Below are 17,267 nucleotides of genomic sequence, written 5' to 3' on the forward strand. Positions count from 1 at the left end.
CAGATGTGGCGGAATTTTTCCGCTGCAAATGTTGGTGCAGATTCAGGGCATTTACGCAACGAATCTGCACCAACATGTGCATATTTGACAGATAATTCAGACTTTGTGGATATCACAGCGGACTTGCCACAGATTTCAGTTTTTGCATTGCAAGGGCTGAAATCCGCAGTGAAATTCCGCTTCTTCTCCGCAACAGTCCGTGCATGCTGCGGAGGGAAAATTCCGCGCCGCAGCCTATGGTCCGCAGCGGAGTTTTCCATCAACGTCTGAACTAACTTGCCCTAAAATGTATTGAAACAAATGTAAAAAACGTCCGCTGGAGAATTCCACAACAATTCCGCCACGTCTGGCCGTGCCCTTAGGGACCTCCATCGCAGATGCGGCAGAGATTACAATAGTGCAGCACGCTGCGCTATTGTGTCAAGTAAAATCACAGACACTCCAACTAAACCTATCAAAGTCAATGTGTTCCGTCGGCCGTCGGTGGTGTCCGCGGTGCAAAGGAACCGTTGCTTCTGGTATTCCCTTGTTCTATTCCTCCGATGGAGCACACCAACAGAATAACACAACGCAGATCTGAACAGGGCCTTAGGCCTCATGCACACGAACGTGCTTTTGCGGCCGCAATTCCCCCAAAAATCCACGGGAGAATTGCGGCCCCATTCATTTCTATGGGGCCATGCACACAACTGGAGTTTTTACGGTCCGTGCATGGCTCAGGAGCCCGGACAGCAGAAAGAACGGGCATGTCTTATTACGGCCGTCTTCTGCGGTCCGGGCTCATTGAAAATAATGGCCGCGGCCATGTGCATGGCCCGCGATTTGCGGGCGGCTCGCAGCTGACAGTCCGCTGCTGGCCGACCCGAAAATCAGAGCCGTGCACATGGCTACGGTCGTGTGCATGAGGCCTTAGTCTTGCTTGTCTAGCTGCTTGCTGGAAGTCACCATTTAACCACTATTAATCCGCTACTTTGTGTGTCACTGACCCAACCGTATAAGCCAAGTCCACACTAATGGCACAAAGCTGCACTATTACCTCACAAAATATTCATACATGCAGTTTTTATTGTGGTCTTGCCACGATCGCAGTCATTTTCGTTTGCTTAAAGAGACTCTGTCACCACATTATAAGTGCCCTATCTCCTACATAATAAGATTGGCGCTATAATGTAGGTGACAGTAATGCTTTTTATTTAGAAAAACGATCTATTTTCACCACTTTATGAGCGATTTTTAGATTTATGCTAATGAGTTTCTTAATGCCCAACTGGGCGTGTTTTTACGTTAGACCAAGTGGGCGTTGTACAGAGGAGTGTGTGACGCTGACCAATCAGTGACCAATCAGTGACCAATCAGTGACCAATCAGTGACCAATCAGCGTCATACACTTCTCTCCATTCATTTACACTGCACTCTTTAAAGGGTTGTCCAGTTTAGAAAACCCATTTTCATGTACCCTATTAGGGAATTCTGAGGTGATAGAGGAGGAGGGGGGGGGGGGTGGGGTCCTCCATTCAGAATCCTTATCTCATGGCCAGAGTGGAGAGAGGTTACAAAAAGCGTCTCTCGTTCTGGAGGGCCTGTCCTGTATTACACGGGCAGACTATTAATTTGATTGGGCACTGTGTAATGCTTCATTTCCCCTGTGGTGTCTACTGCCAGGTTTGCCCACAGATTGCAGTTGATTTCTGGGGGGTCCCTGTGCTTTGTTATCAGCTTATTGTCAAGGGACCCTTGCAGCCCCAGTTACAGGGGAAATCAGCCCTCTCATAGTGACGATTGTCACTAATAAGGCTGTGCTGGGTCTAGTAAGACCCAGCAGCAGTCTGCCACGAACGGCACCGGCGATCATGTGACCAGTCACATGATCACCGGGAGCAATAGAGACATCGGCGTGGCCGCTGCCTCTATTCCTATACACAGCGTTCATTGAGCGCTGTGTACAAGTGATCAGAGAAGACAGAAGCAGCGAAAGCTGCTTCTATCCTCTCCTCAGGGTCCCCGGCAGTCACTGACAGCCGGAGACCCGACATTCAGCTGCCCGATCGCGCGGGCAGCAAGTTAAAACCCGAGCCGCAGAAAGTCTGTGGCTCTGGTTTTAAGGACCCTGACCGCTGACCGTAAAAACACAGCCAGCGGTCGGGAACCAGTTAATTAAGTCCCGTCTCACAGACCTTCAATGATTAGTCAGAAGATAGTTAACAGGGGTTGTTCAGGATTATAAACATATCACTTCTTTTTTCCAAAAATAGCGCCACACTGGTCTAAAGGTTGTGTCTGGTATTGCATCTCCACTTCATTGAAGTGATTGGGGCTGAGCTGGAATACAACACACAATCAATAAATAGGTGTGATGATGTTTTTGGAGGAAAGCAGCCATGTTTTTCTAATCCTGGACAACCTCTTTAGTTGAGGTACGAAATATAAGCATTGAATTCAAAACAAGATTACGACCGTAAAAAATCGCCCGTAATTACGGATCCATTCATTTCTATGGCTGACGGACACCTTCCCGTATATATTTACGGAAAGGTGTCTGTAGAAACTTTCCGAAAAAAATATGACAGTTTTATTTTACGGACGGACTTTTGTCCGCGGCCGGCCGTGCCAGTAAATACAGGTTGTAATTACGGCCACGGTCGTGTGCATGGGGCCTTACATATGTGGCCAGCTTTACCCTACGGGTGGTTTGTGCCCCGATATGAAACTATTAAAAGTGGCCATAAACATGGAGTCATTTTTTGTAGACTGGAGAAATGCAACTGTCTGATTCATTCTTTTTTTTTCTCTTGACGACACCTAAAGTCTAATATATACATTATGGCCACCTATAAGAGTAGCTTCCATTTCGGATGATTCAGAAACACCTTTATTGGTAAATCTACGGTTTTCTCGTGAAGACAACCCCGTTTTCTTTTTTTTTTAACTTGAAGGATCACTGTGAGTTTGGCTTCTCTAACCCTCTCTATAGGGGAAATGTAGCATCACATGGCATCCATTAAAATGAATGGTCATCTATTTAATGCATGGAGGGCCAGGTCCACCAAAGAGCAGGAGCCGCTCTTAGGGCTTATTTACACGAACGTGTAATACGTCCGTGCAACGCGCGTGATTTTCAACTCGTGTCGTACGGACCTATGTTAGTCTATGGGACCGTGGAGACAGTCCGTGATTTTTGCGCAACGTTAGTCCGTATCGTAAAACTCACGACATGTCCTATATTTCTGCGTTGTTCGCGCATCACGCACCCATTGAAGTCAATGGGTGCGCGAAAATCACGCAGCCGCGCATCATACGCAGCTGACACACGGAGCTGTTAAGTGCCTTTTGCGCACGCAAAACGCAGCGTTTTTTGCGTGCACAAAACGCCCACGCTCGTGTAAATACGCCCTTAAAGAGCACCTCTTAATGCTCGATCACAGAGGAGGGTCCGAAACATGGCCCCCTCTAAGATCCATAAGCTCTTATAGGACATATGAACAGGGGTTATCTTCTTGAGATAACCCCTTTTAAAAGGGATTTTCCCTCCGATTCAAATAAAACAGGGGTATTTCCATCTTGGACATTTAGATATGCCATAAATGTCTGATAGATGCGGGTCCCATATCTAGGACCTGCACCTATCCCTATGACGGACCCCCATGACCCCTGTCCTACCTTCTCCTGCTGTAACTCCCATAGAAGTGAAGGGGAGTTACAGAAGAAACAGCGTAGCCCAGCAAGCTCGGCTATTTATGTACTGCTGGCCCACTCGTAACTCAGGAGCCCAGCGACAGCGGGAGAAGGTAGGACAGGCGTCAGGGAGCCCCATTCTAGGGATAAATGCGGGTCCTACCCCCGGACCTATCGGACATTTATGGCATATCCTGTGGATAAAGCTGGAAACGGGAAAACAACCAAAACCAATAGGCACATATCCTCCCATATTCAAGGCTGCCAAGAGGGTGAATAAATATTATGTAGTTGTTTTGTATTTAATCTCTGTAAATAATTATTAAAGCTCTATTCACATTGCGTTTAATGCATCTGTTTGGGACACTGGGAAATACTTTTTCAGGCATTAAGCGGGGCTATGGTCACGTTATGGTCACGTTTGGCGTTCACTAAACGTACACTGCAAACATAGTGTGAATAGATCCTTACATTGATATAAAGTCGTTTTTTTACTTTAAAGGGTAACTAAACGTTTAACAAACTTCTGACATGTCATAGTGACATGTCACAAGTTTTGAATGGTGAGACCCCCACCAATCGCTAAAACAAAGCGGCAGGAGTGCTCAGATGCTTCGTGTCTGTTCGGCTTTTTCTGGAAATCAATATATCAGCGTACGGGCTCAATAGAAAGTCTATGAGCCCGTACTCCGATACATCGGATTTCCGGAAAAAGCCGAACAGACACGAAGCGGCTGAGCGTTCACACGAGTGCTTCTGCCGCTTCGTTTTAGTGATTGGTGGGGGTCTCAGTGCTCGGATCAACACCAATCAAAACCTCTGACATGTCACTATGATATGTCAGAAGTTTGTCAAATGTTTAGTTACCCTTTAAATAACTCCATTGTGACTTAAAGGCAATGTAAACCTTTGAAATTGTGTTTGTTTTTTTTTAACAATAAAAATGTCCATTAGTGTGTTTGCTGCAACTTTCTAAATAGTTTTTATTAAAAATTATTTTTACTTTTTGAGATATAGCTGCTTTGTGTCCTGTATACAGAGCAACTGTATCTAGCGCTGAAACCTGTATGCATCAGGTCAGTGGAACTGACTGGTTCAATGTCAGTGGGGTCACGCAGGATCCACTTGTTATCCATCACATCTAATTTCATTACATAACACGTAGGACCCACTGTCACTGAACCCGTCAGTGCCACTGACCTGACGGATTGAGGTCTCAGTGCCTGACGGATTCAGGTCTCAGTGCCTGACGGATTCAGGTCTCAGTGCCTGACGGATTGAGGTCTCAGTGCCTGACGGATTGAGGTCTCAGTGCCTGACGGATTGAGGTCTCAGTGCCTGACGGATTGAGGTCTCAGTGCCTGACGGCTTGAGGTCTCAGCGCAAGATACAGCTGCTCGATATACAGGATACAGAGCAGCTGTATCTCAAAAAGTAAAAATAATTTTTAATAAAAAGTATTTCAAAAGTTGCACCAAACACACTGATGGACAATTTTATTAAAAAAACAAAAACACAATTTCAAAGGTTTACATAGCCTTTAATGTTACACAATAAAATATGACATAGTCTAAGGAGATGAATACATTTGTTTTTCAATCTGTCGGATATATATATATGTGACCTGCACCCCTGTATTTGGTGCACGGCGGTGAATCTTCAGGCTTGGCAGTATTCTGCTGAACGCTTTGTTTATCCTCCCTCCACTAAGTTGCTGCACTTCCCATGTGATTAATGGCTGGCGTGCAGCATGTTCTCAGTAACCATATAGCGACGCCGCATCCCTGGAGTGCTCTTACTTTTAATGGTGGTCATTTGTAAGCCCTGATAATAGTCTTCAGTCATGTCTCTAGTGGGAGGTCTGCTCGGAGCCCAGGAGATGGGTTCATTTTTATAAATCTCTGTACGTATAGATCAATATGTGGCCCCGCTATGCCCAAGAGACGTCCTGTTATACATATGTTCTACATCTCACTGCCTTTCAATGCTACACAAGTTATTAACTAGTTGTCCCAATATAATGCATTGTACATTGTCGCTCTGTTCCGCATTTTGCTCAAATATATAATCAAGAGATTTCAATAGGTAATTAACAGGTGACTTTGTATTATTTTAGAAGTGTTTAGGTTCTCTAATATTCAATTTCTGGTTTTCTATTTTAACCCCTTACCAACATGAGACGTAACTGTATGTCATAGTCGGTAGGGGGTGTATGGAGCAGACTCACAGGCTATGTGTTACAGCCGACAGTTTACTGCAATGACTGGGATTGGCGATCACTCCGTACCCTGCTGTAGATGCAGCGGTCAATAGCAACTACGGCTTCTATCCTTTACAAAGAGTGGGGCCCCTTCTGTCACTCCATCGCTCCCCCGCAATGTGTTTGCAGGGTGCTGATGGTTGTCATGGCAGCCCTGTGAGCCCCATCTTTGTGTACCTATTAAGCCCTACCGAGAACGGGTGTCACCGTCTTTGTGCTCTTATTAAGCCCTGCTGAGAACGGGTATGACCTGACCTGGTGTGGCGGCTGCAGATTCGAGGTAGGGGCTTTATTCTGTTCAGTGGAAATTAGGAAAACAGTCGAGCAAGCGCTGTTCAGCTGTTTCCGTAACTTCCATACAACACAGCTCCCTCTCCACTAGTCTCTGCCTGAAATCAGCCACTTGTGGCCACCGCACCAGGCGAAACGGGGGTCGGCTGACTCCCGTTCTCGATTTGATATATGTGTGTGTGTCCGGCTGGGACCTGCATCTATCAGAAATTGATGGCATATCCTGTGGATATACCATAATTGTCTAATAGGAGCCGGTAAAAATCACAATACATTGCAATACATAAGTATTGCAGTGTATTGTACCAGCGATTTAACAATCGCTTGTTCAAGTCTCCTAGGTGTACTTAAAAAAATAAATAAAAAGTAATGTAGATTGACCGTGTTTTTTTTGGTTTTGTTTAATATTTTCCCCTAAATAATTGGTATCGCCGCGTCCATAACAGTTCGAACTGTTACAATATAACATTATTTAACCCGCAGAATGAACGTTGTAATATGAGAGACCATTCTAAATTAGAGTATGAGCGTGATGCCCTAATAAAGTGCGCACCAGTGAGTATAATCCACAACTATGTTCACATCACGTTTCTTGCCTAAGTTTGACGTGTACATCGGGAAAATCTCCTGATGTACACATTAAATGTAGGCTGTGACGGATGCTTTACGGTAGCATCCGGCATCCCTCATCCATAGGCTATATAGGTATTGGTTTAACGGATACATCATGAAAAGGGATCATGAAAGTTAATGGCATATCCATTAAATGAATATGATTATAGTCTATGAGTGACGGATTCCACTGTTAGGCCTCATGCACACGACCGTAGCCATGTGCACGGCCGTGATTTTCGGGTCGGCCGGCTGCGGACTGTCAGCCGCGAGCCGCCCGCAAATCGCGGGACATGCACATGGCCGCGGACATTATTTTCAATGAGCCCGGACCGCAGAACACGGCCGTAATAAGACATGTCCGTTCTTTCTGCGGTGTGGGCTCCCGGGCCGTGCACGGACCGTAAAAACTACGGTCGTGTGCATGGCCCCATAGAAATGAATGGGGCCGCAATTCTCCCGTGGATTTTCGGGGGAATTGCGGCCGCAAAAGCACGTTCGTGTGCATGGGGCCTTAGGCATTTTTTTAACGCATCCGTCACCCATAGACTATAATGACATGTGTTTAATAGATACGTCATGAAAAGCTCATTACCCATAGGCATCTATGTTTAAAAAAACATATTAACAACTTTTTTTTTTACTGGACTCCGCGGGATGGAGTAGCGTAGTCTTCTACACTATTCCATCCTTTGTTTTTTTGTGGTATACTGACATTTACCTGCCAAATGAGGCCCTATGGACACATTTTGTGTGTCCGTCGGGAGATTTCCTGACGTACACGCTTAAGGTATGGACAAAACGTGATGTCAACAAAGCCTAATCAGAGTATGCAGGGCCAGATTAAAATTGGTGCGGTCCCCGATTCCAACTCGTGGACCCAGCCCCCACCTATTGCAGCCATATTTAGGAGAGATGGTTGCATATTCACGTCAGGTCTCGGCTGAGGTCTATAAGAGTTATGGAGACAGCCAGCGACTATGTCACGATCCAGGGGTATGTGGACCCACTAGACCTCTCAGCTGTTGCGGCGATGCAGCTGACCAAGTCACAGTCTATGCAAAGTCTATACAAAACTTCGTAGCACAACGCTCCCTGAGATAGTCCAGACATTAGCAGAGGTTTTTGGCACAGATGGGACTTGATGTGGCAGGTGGTGCCAGACGTGGCGGATGATACTAGGAGTGGCAGATGACACCAGACCTGATGTAACAGCAGGCGTGGCAGGTGACACCAGACGTGGTGTATAACAGCAGCAACGACACAACATGACTCCAACTCTAGAAAGGCTCAGGGTCAAACATAGCACTAGATACAGGATACAGGTAGCAGGGCACGGGAACACTGAGTGCAGGATACGACTAAGGGTCCATTTGCAATACAAACATGGGTAGACAACAACAATGCTCAGGCAAGTAGTGAAAGGGCAGGGCCCTTTTTATAGTCCAGGGTGATCTGGGAGATTAATTAATTACGTATGCGCACGCTGGCCCTTACGGCCGGAAACAAGCGTACGTGTGCCCCCTCGTGGACATTACAGGACAGCGGCCTGATGCGCTGATGTCTCCGGGGAAGGAGACGTCGGCCAGAGGAAGAAGGTCTGCGGTCGCGTCCGTCAGCATGTAAGGGGAGGCGGCAGACCGCGGCCATTACAGACCTTCTTAAAGAAAGCCTTTTCAGCTGGATAGGATCACTTAATGGTTGGGTGGGTGGTGAAGGCCTGAGGCCAGGGTTCTTTCCGCATTTAGAAATCACATGTCGATCATGGAGCCAAGTCCATTCCTCATCTAAATGCCTTGTGTAACATGTTTTACCATCACCACCCAGATCTCTTCCTCGCAGACCACACTTAACCGTTTTCTCAAGCTCACCAGGTCTTTTCTTATATATAGCGTTGGTCTCTTCTTCAGATACTTCTTCTATAGTGGACACGACTCTGACAGTTTCTGGTTCTTTCTGGAAACATTTTTATCATTCAGATCTCACTTGTAGGCTTCAGCCGTGTTGGCCGGCATACCTCTATACTGTGGGGTGTAGCAGTAGGGGCCATAAAAGTATCAGTGGCACCCTGGCCCTGGTCCCACTCACAGTCCTATTTGTCGGACGTTACTATTTCTTTATGTTCTCGGCTTGTGTTGGAGGGAAAATAGGAACGATAAATGATTGATGATGGTGGCCCAGCAGCCGGCTTTATACATAGTCCCCTGAGTTTAGCACATACTTGTATACCAGAGGACACATGTATTCAGTTCTTTGATTTTGTTAAGAATGAAATATTAATCTGACAGAATATCTTGTTATAAATTCTGCAGGTGACTTCTATTTGTTTTCTTTGGGGAGTTCTCAGACAACGTATGAATCTCTTCTAGTCGTATATAAACCACACTTATAAAAAATGAAGAGTTTTTGATATTTTGATCCTTTGTGTAGCCTTCTAATCTTTCGTAACATAATTCCCCTGTCTTATAAAAAAAATACGGTAGAAGTTCATTGGAGAATTCTATAAAGAATATTTGGTATCTTTTTGCCAGAATTTTTCACATTCTCTAGTCTTGGTGACCTCCATGTATAAATTGAGTTGCTTGTGTGTCTATAGCAGGGGTGTAGATATAGGGGTGCAGAGGTATAATGCATGCATACCTGGGCCATGGTTCCTGAGGGGGTCCAAAGGCCCCTCGGTCACATAAAGACCCCAGTATTATGAATGCCATATGGTAGGTGGGGGCCCTGTTACAGATTTTGCAATGGGGTCCTGGAGCTTCAAGTTACACCTCTGATCTATAGGATTTTGTCTATTCAGAGTTGAGACTCTCGGATTTTGGCATTTTGGTTCAGTATAAACACCGAAGAGATAGTTTTAGGGTCAATGCACATGATGCGTATTATGTGCGATTTTTCCGCAGCGTAATACAGCGTAACCGCAGCGTAATACAGTACCAGCATAGACAACGGGATTCCAGGGAATCTCATGTTCACACTGCTGTATTTTTCTGAACGTAATTGACCCGCGGTGACCATAGCATGTCAATTTATCCTGCGAGTCTGCTTGCGAATTCTATCCCTGTAGTTCTACAGAAATACGCAGCAAAACCTGCAGCATGAAAATGGCTGCAAAACGTAAAAACCGCACAAAAAAACGCACGTTCGGGTACGTTGTTTTTTTTCCTGCAAATTTCTTGTGGTTTGATGTGTATTTTCCGCAGCAAAGCTTGAAGAGATATACCCAGAATGGACAATTCTCACCTATCCACAGAATAGGTGATACGTGTCTGATCACTGGGGGCCCCACCACTAGAACCCCCCTGCACACTAGAATGGGGTTCCCAAGCCCCCATTTCTCCTTATTGCACCCCCCACAGTGAGGAGACGCTTGAATGGAGCAGAGGACGATCATGCGCCCTGCCACACCATTCAATGTTTAGGGGACTGACAGACTCAGTCGAGCTGTGTACTCACCCGTCTCCGTCAGTCTATAGGCTTTTAATGGAGCGGCACCGCGCATGCTCATCTTCCGCTCCTTTCAAAGTTTTCCTTCCTGCAGTCGTACAGCGAGGATGAATAGCGGGTTCGGGACACCCGTTCTAGTGATCGCTGAGGGTTCCAGCGATCAGACACTAATCACCTATCCTGTGATAATTGTCCATGTTTATGTCCTGCGGAACTGCGGAATGGTCTGTAGTCTATAGGACTCCGCTCACTGCGGTGATGTTCCTTTGCATGACGAGTCACCACAGCAGGTAGCCATTGTCCGCATATGACCAGTTTCCCCTGTGGACGACATGTCATTATGCAGGTTTGTTTTTAAGACCACGTGAGAGATTTTAAACTGCATATGGCGCTAGAACCAGTACTGTATCTAAAAACCGCACTAAACTACATCTTTGGGAAGCACCGTCCGGTACCCACCACCATGGCACTAGACGCGCGCAAGTAAACTATTTTTTGTTGTGATCACATTTTTCAGATCATGGGTAAAAAAATAGAGTCTGTCTGAAATATTTCCATTAATTTCAATGGTAAGGTAAGGAGAATATGCGCCAAAATTCCACCCATAGAAACCAGCCAGATCCCTACTAGAAAATTGTCAGCTGGTTGCTATGGGACATGCTTACATTTTTTATTTTTTTTCGTATAATGGGCCCGAAATGTAATTTTCTTCTTACTTACTAAATTTGGGTAACTTATATTCCGTCTATTGCCCGCATGGTTTTACTCCTCACAGTCTAGTTGTGGCTGTGTTGTTTCCGCTTCCAAACTGACTCCTTAATACAATCTGATGTTCCATTCCTTAATATGTCGTGGGCATGAGCTTAAGCCAAGGTCATTGAAGGACATATAGCAAATAGAAATCCTATATACTGTACATTAGAAGCGAAAATGAAATCTCAGCATAGAATTAACTATGAATTCGGGTTTGTGTATTTATATATTTATAAGGTTAGTGAAAACACAATTGTGAATTTGAGGATAGCCCGATATAAACCTTGTATACAAGTAGTCCTATGTATATGTCCCATATAGAGATTCACACATGATAACGGGCTCAGTATTCATTTATACGTAGATGTTACACTGAGGTTTATATGTTAAATGGATTTCATCTGGAAGTCTTCCTCATAAAACGTTTATAGAGCAGAATCTGATTTCCACTGAAGGCTTTTCAATTAGATAAAGCAAATTTATTGACGGATTTCTTTAAAGAGGACCTGTCACCACTCCTGACATGTCTATTTTTAGTAAATACCCATTAAATAATAATTCTGGAGCATCTTTTCTAGGAACTCTATGTTGTGCTGTTCCTCTGTTATTCCTCCTACAAATTTATGAATAAATTGACAACTGGATTCTACCATTCACCTTGTCAAAGAGGCGTGTCCATACACAATCTGGCACTAACAGCCTTGATTGAACAGGATCAGACTGTAGTGACACCCCCCCCCCCCCCAATGTATTTATACAGTTCTAGGAGGAATAACAGAGGAACTAAACAATGTACAGTTCTAAGAAAAGATGTTCCAGAATACAAATATTTGCAAAAATAGAAATGTCAGGAGAGGTGACAGCTCCTCTTTAAAGCTAAATTACCCCTGAAGGTCATCACGTCCTCTTCTGTCACCATTAAAGTGTAGCTAAACGTTTGACAAACCTCTGACATATCATAGTGACGTGTCAGAAGTTTGGATTGGTGGGGGTCCAAGCACTGAGACCCCCACCGATCGCTAGAACGAAGCAGCTGAAGTGTTCATGTGAGCGCTCAGCATCTTCGTGTCTGTTTGGCTTTTTCCGGAAATAAATGTATCGGTGTACGGACTCAATACAAAGTCTATGAGCTCGTACTCCGATACATCGGCTTTCCGGAAAAAGTCGAACAGACACGAAGCAGCTGAACGCTAACACGAGGCCTTCAGCTGCTTTGTTTTAGCGATTGGTGGGGGTCTCAGTGCTCGGACCCCCACCAATCCAATTTTCTGACATGTCACTATGACATGTCAGAAGTTTGTCAAACGTTTAGCTACACTTTAAGACAACACTGCAGCAGATTGTACATCTGAATGGGGCTTTTAGAAATCACATGCTGCAGAAAGAACACCATTTAGATGTATAGGACAGATTTTCAGTCTCAGAAATGTATGCACCACGTGTGAATATACTTTAAAGAGAATAGGGTTAAACTTCAATACCAGACACATAGGAAAGTGTGTTGCTGTTTCTGGGGGAAAAAAAACATATTCTTTTTCCTAATCCTAAACCCCTTCAGGCCAGGATCACACACGCCGTTTTTGGCTCCAGAGGACACAAAAGAAAGGCGATGCATTAGTCTTTTCTTGATACCTTTCTTTCTCTAGGCGACATGCACTCGTTGCCTATTTTGCTACGGAAAATACGCACTAAAACCGCATCAATACGCAGGAAATTTGCAGGTAAAAATCAAACAATCGTGCCGTTTTTTTAATGCATTTTTCGGTGCGGTTTTTACGTTTTGATGTGTTTTTTGGAGCGTTTTCATGCTGTGGGTTTTGGTGCGTTTTTCCTCAGCACTAGGCAGATACAATTCACAAGCGGAAACGCAAGATAAAGTGACATGCTGCGGATTTTAAAATCCGCACCGCAGGTCAATTAATGTGCAGAAAATTACCGCAACGTGCAAATGAGGTTTCCTGGAATCGCATTGACTGTGCTGCTGCTGTATTAGGCTGCAGATTTGCTGCACGCAAATACGTGCGGCAAAACTGCACGGAATATGCATCGTGTGCATTGACCCTTAGGATCCATTTCTGGCTTTGGCTGCAAAAACTGCACCACGGCTGTGTGTCTGTGTGATCCTCAAGCAGCTCCAGTATATTGGTGATCATGTCAGCGGAGAAGATGCAAGAATTTTATTTTCCTGCGTCTGCTCTCTGGGAATCAAATCCGCCATAAACATAAAGGATAATAATAAAGGTGAATATAAAGGAGTTGCTGCAAATGCATTTCTTTAATATAAAAGAGGTTGAGTCTTTCCTATTAGTAGACTTAAGGCAATTGTAGTTGCTGCAACTTTGCAATATATGTATGAGTATAATACTGTGCCAATTGTTGTGGGGACAGGAGTACGAAAATGTAGGCCGTGTTCCTGTCATGCCGTGGTTAGTACCTACCAAAAGTGGTCCAAGGAAGGAAAAGCGGTGAACCGGCGACAGGGTCAAGACTTATTGATACGTGTGGGATGAGAAGGCTGGCCGGTCTGGTCCGATCCCAAAATAGATCTACTGTAAAACAAATTGCTGAGAACGTTCTGCCGGGGGTCAGAACACACGGTGCCTCGCATCTTGTTGCGTTTTCGCGATCTAGCACATGATATTAATGTTATGTCTGATCGGTGTCTTCTTCAGTTCTCCGTTATATCACCTTTATTTATGAAAATATCTGGAAAACCTGCCCTCCATTGATTTGTGATTCTACCGGTCCTAAGGGAATTGATTTTTTGGACGGCTGTCTCTATTATTTACAGGCTAAAGCTTCCCTTTAATAAAGCAATCTGTAGTAAAGATTGTGTGACTGGAATAATGATCACGTGTAGGATTGTTTTTCTGTCTCATAAAATACTAACCTGTCCTCTTATTCACAGGGGCGAACTATGCAAGTAGCAAGCGACCTCCACTTGCTGTTGACAGCTCAAGTCTCCAGTCCAGGGATCCAGCACCCTCCAAGCAGACCGTCCTATCTTGGCAAGCTGCGATCGATGCTGCCAGACAGGCCAAGGCTGCCCAGAATATGAGCACCGCTGAGCCCCTGCCGGTTGGATCCCTGTCACAGAAAAAACGGCAGCAGTATGCGAAGAGCAAAAAACAAGGGGGAAGCTCAACGAATAACCGACCAGCCCGTGCCCTTTTCTGCTTGTCTCTCAATAACCCAATCCGGAGAGCCTGTATCAGTATAGTAGAATGGAAGTATCCTTTATATTGGCATCTGTTCTTGCTGTGAAGTATAAAATATGTACAGATAATAGACTTTATACAAGATAGGCAAGTACCAACCAGATATACAAACATACCCAAAAAAGAAATCCATTTAACCACCTAAATGCTGCAGTCAATAGGGACCATGGCATCTAAGTGGTTAGACAGAGGGGGAGGGCCCCCTCTGTCACCCCCCACAACATGATCACAGGGCCCCCAGGTCTGTCATCCTAGTTCTCTTATTAAGCTTAATATGGTAAAGCTAAAAGGACAATATACCGCAATACATAAGTATTGCAGTGTATTGTACAAGTGATTAAACGATCACATGTTCAATTACCCAAGTGGGACTAAAAGAAATGTAAAAGGAAATTTAATAATGTTTTCAAGAAATATATATATATATAAAAATAATAATTGGTATCACTATAGCCGCTATTAAAATATAACTTTTTTTTATCCAGCACGTAAAAAAGCACCAGAAATACTGTTTTTTGTCACCTTGTTTGCCAAAAAGTCCCAAGTACCACACCAATAAAAATGTTTTTTCTAGTACATTAAATGGTGCCATTAAAAAAGTACAACTCGCCCTGCAAAAAACAAGCCCTTATGTCAAAAGAAAAATAAAATAGTTGTAGCTCCTGGAAGGTAGGGATGAAAAAATTAAAAACAAAAAACAAAACTGGCCGCGGCAGGAAGTGGTTTAGAGGGCCGGTCAGCTTCCCTGGTGTGTCTGTTTTATTAAATACTTGAATTCTCCATGAAATAGCAATGCTGGGGTATCTTTTCTTAGAACTATGTGTTGTGCTGTTCCTCTATTATGCTTCCTGGAAATGTATGAATAAATTGACAACTGGGCATCCCCATTGCCATTGTCAATAGGACATGTCCCTACACACTGTGACACTGTCCAATCAGTACTGACCGTGTCAGACTGTGTAGGGACACAGTGATGGTATTCACTAGGGGAATAATAGCAATTAAATTTCCAGGAGGAATAACGGAGGAATACAGCACTACACAGAGTTCTAAGAGATGCTCCAGCATTGTTATTTCATGGAGAATACAAGTATTTACTGAAACAGACATGCCAGGAGAGATGACAGGTCCACTTCAAAACTTTTGGCAAAGCGCAGATATTTCTATTATTAAAAATCTGACCCAGCATTCTAAATAAAGAGCCATCGATATGAAGGGTGCTTTACTTAGAATTTAAGAGATTTCTAGTTACAGAAAGAACTTAGCAGTGTCAAATTGGTTTGAGCTCTATATAGAGCCTTTTCTTTCTGTGAATCGGGTGATCCAACATCACACCCTTCACCAATGTGATCTTCTCACCTGACCTGAAGCAATGGCATATCACAAGGCATTAACTTGAATGGGGGATCTGTAAACTGGCATTACCAATGATTCCTGAAATGACCGGCTGATCCACTGCACTCCGTTATGTGTTCTAACATTTTGGAACCGGTTAGAGATTATACCTTGTAATCGCCGACACCTGCTTCTTCAGAAGGGCCATCCAGTGACGGAGTGTGTTAAAACACCCTTAAAGAGGCTCTGTCACCAGATTTTGCAGCCCCTATCTGCTATTGCAGCAGATAGGCGCTGCAATGTAGATTACAGTAACGTTTTTATTTTTAAAAAACGAGCATTTTTGGCCAAGTTATGACCATTTTTGTAGTTATGCAAATGAGGCTTGCAAAAGTCCAAGTGGGTGTGTATTATGTGCGTACATCGGGGCGTTTTTAATACTTTTACTAGCTGGGCGCTCTGATGAGAACTATCATCCACTTCTCTTCAGAACGCCCAGCTTCTGGCAGTGCAGACACAGCGTGTTCTCGAGAGATCACGCTGTGACGTCACTCACAGGTCCTGCATCGTGTCAGACGAGCGAGGACACCGGCACCAGAGGCTACAGATGATTCTGCAGCAGCATCGGCGTTAGCAGGTAAGTCGATGTAGCTACTTACCTGCAAACGCTGATGCTGCTGCAGAATCAACTGTAGCCTCTGGTGCCGGTGTCCTCGCTCGTCTGACACGATGCAGGACCTGTGAGTGACGTCACAGCGTGATCTCTCGAGAACATACAAAAATGGTCATAACTTGGCCAAAAATGCTCGTTTTTTAAAAATAAAAACGTTACTGTAATCTACATTGCAGCGCCGATCTGCTGCAATAGCAGATAGGGGTTGCAAAATCTGGTGACAGAGCCTCTTTAAATCCATGATGGGTCTTAAGGCTGGGTTCACACGAGCACATTACTTCCGTAATGGACGGAACGTGTTTCGGCCGCAAGTCCCGGACCAAACACACTGCAGGGAGCCGGGCTCCTAGCATCATAGTTATGTACGACGTTAGGAGTCCCTGCCTCGCTGCGGGACAACTGTCCCGTACTGTAATCATGTTTTCAGTATGGGACAGTTGTCCTGTCCGGTACTTGCGGCCGAAATACTTTCCGTCCATTACGGACCGAACATGCTCGTGTGCATCCAGCCTAAGAAGTAATGTGGCAGAGATTCAGAGGTAGGAAAATATCCAAGCAGTGCCTAAGAGGTTCCCAGCCGATTGAGGCTACATGCACACGTTGCGTAATTTGGTGCAGAAAATTTGCATCAAAACTGCAAATAATTTGGCCGGTAAAATAGGTTTTTTTTCATGCGTTTTTAGGAGCTGTATTTACGTTTTGATGCGGAAATAGGTGCGATTTTATGCTGCTGATTTTGGTGTTTGTTTTTAAAATAAACTTGTCAGATACAATTCGCAGGCCGAAACGCAAGACAAATTGACGTGCTGCGGATATTAAAATATGCACCGCAGATCAATTTTGGTGCGGAAAATTTCTTCAATGTGTAGATGAGATTTCTGGAAATCTTAATTACGTTGCTGGTACTTTATTACGCTGTGGATTTCCCGCAGGAAAATCCTCATGTAATACGCATAGTGTGCATTTGACCTAAGGGTACGCAACACGTGGTAATTTTGCAATGTAT

General features: G+C 44.4%; 1 protein-coding gene across 10 annotated transcripts in view; it reads left to right on the forward strand.

Annotated features, from left to right (window-relative positions):
* The window catches only part of CACNA1D (calcium voltage-gated channel subunit alpha1 D), a 267,753-nt gene that overhangs the window by 10,122 nt on the left and 240,364 nt on the right, over positions 1-17,267 (forward strand). For all 10 annotated transcript variants that reach the window (XM_075833887.1, XM_075833890.1, XM_075833888.1 and 7 more), the window contains exon 2: positions 13,944-14,265. In XM_075833887.1, the coding sequence (XP_075690002.1) occupies positions 13,944-14,265 (322 nt within the window). The remainder of the gene's footprint in view (positions 1-13,943; positions 14,266-17,267) is intronic.

This window comes from Rhinoderma darwinii, chromosome 7, assembly GCF_050947455.1.
Source record: "Rhinoderma darwinii isolate aRhiDar2 chromosome 7, aRhiDar2.hap1, whole genome shotgun sequence".
NCBI lineage: Eukaryota > Metazoa > Chordata > Amphibia > Anura > Rhinodermatidae > Rhinoderma > Rhinoderma darwinii.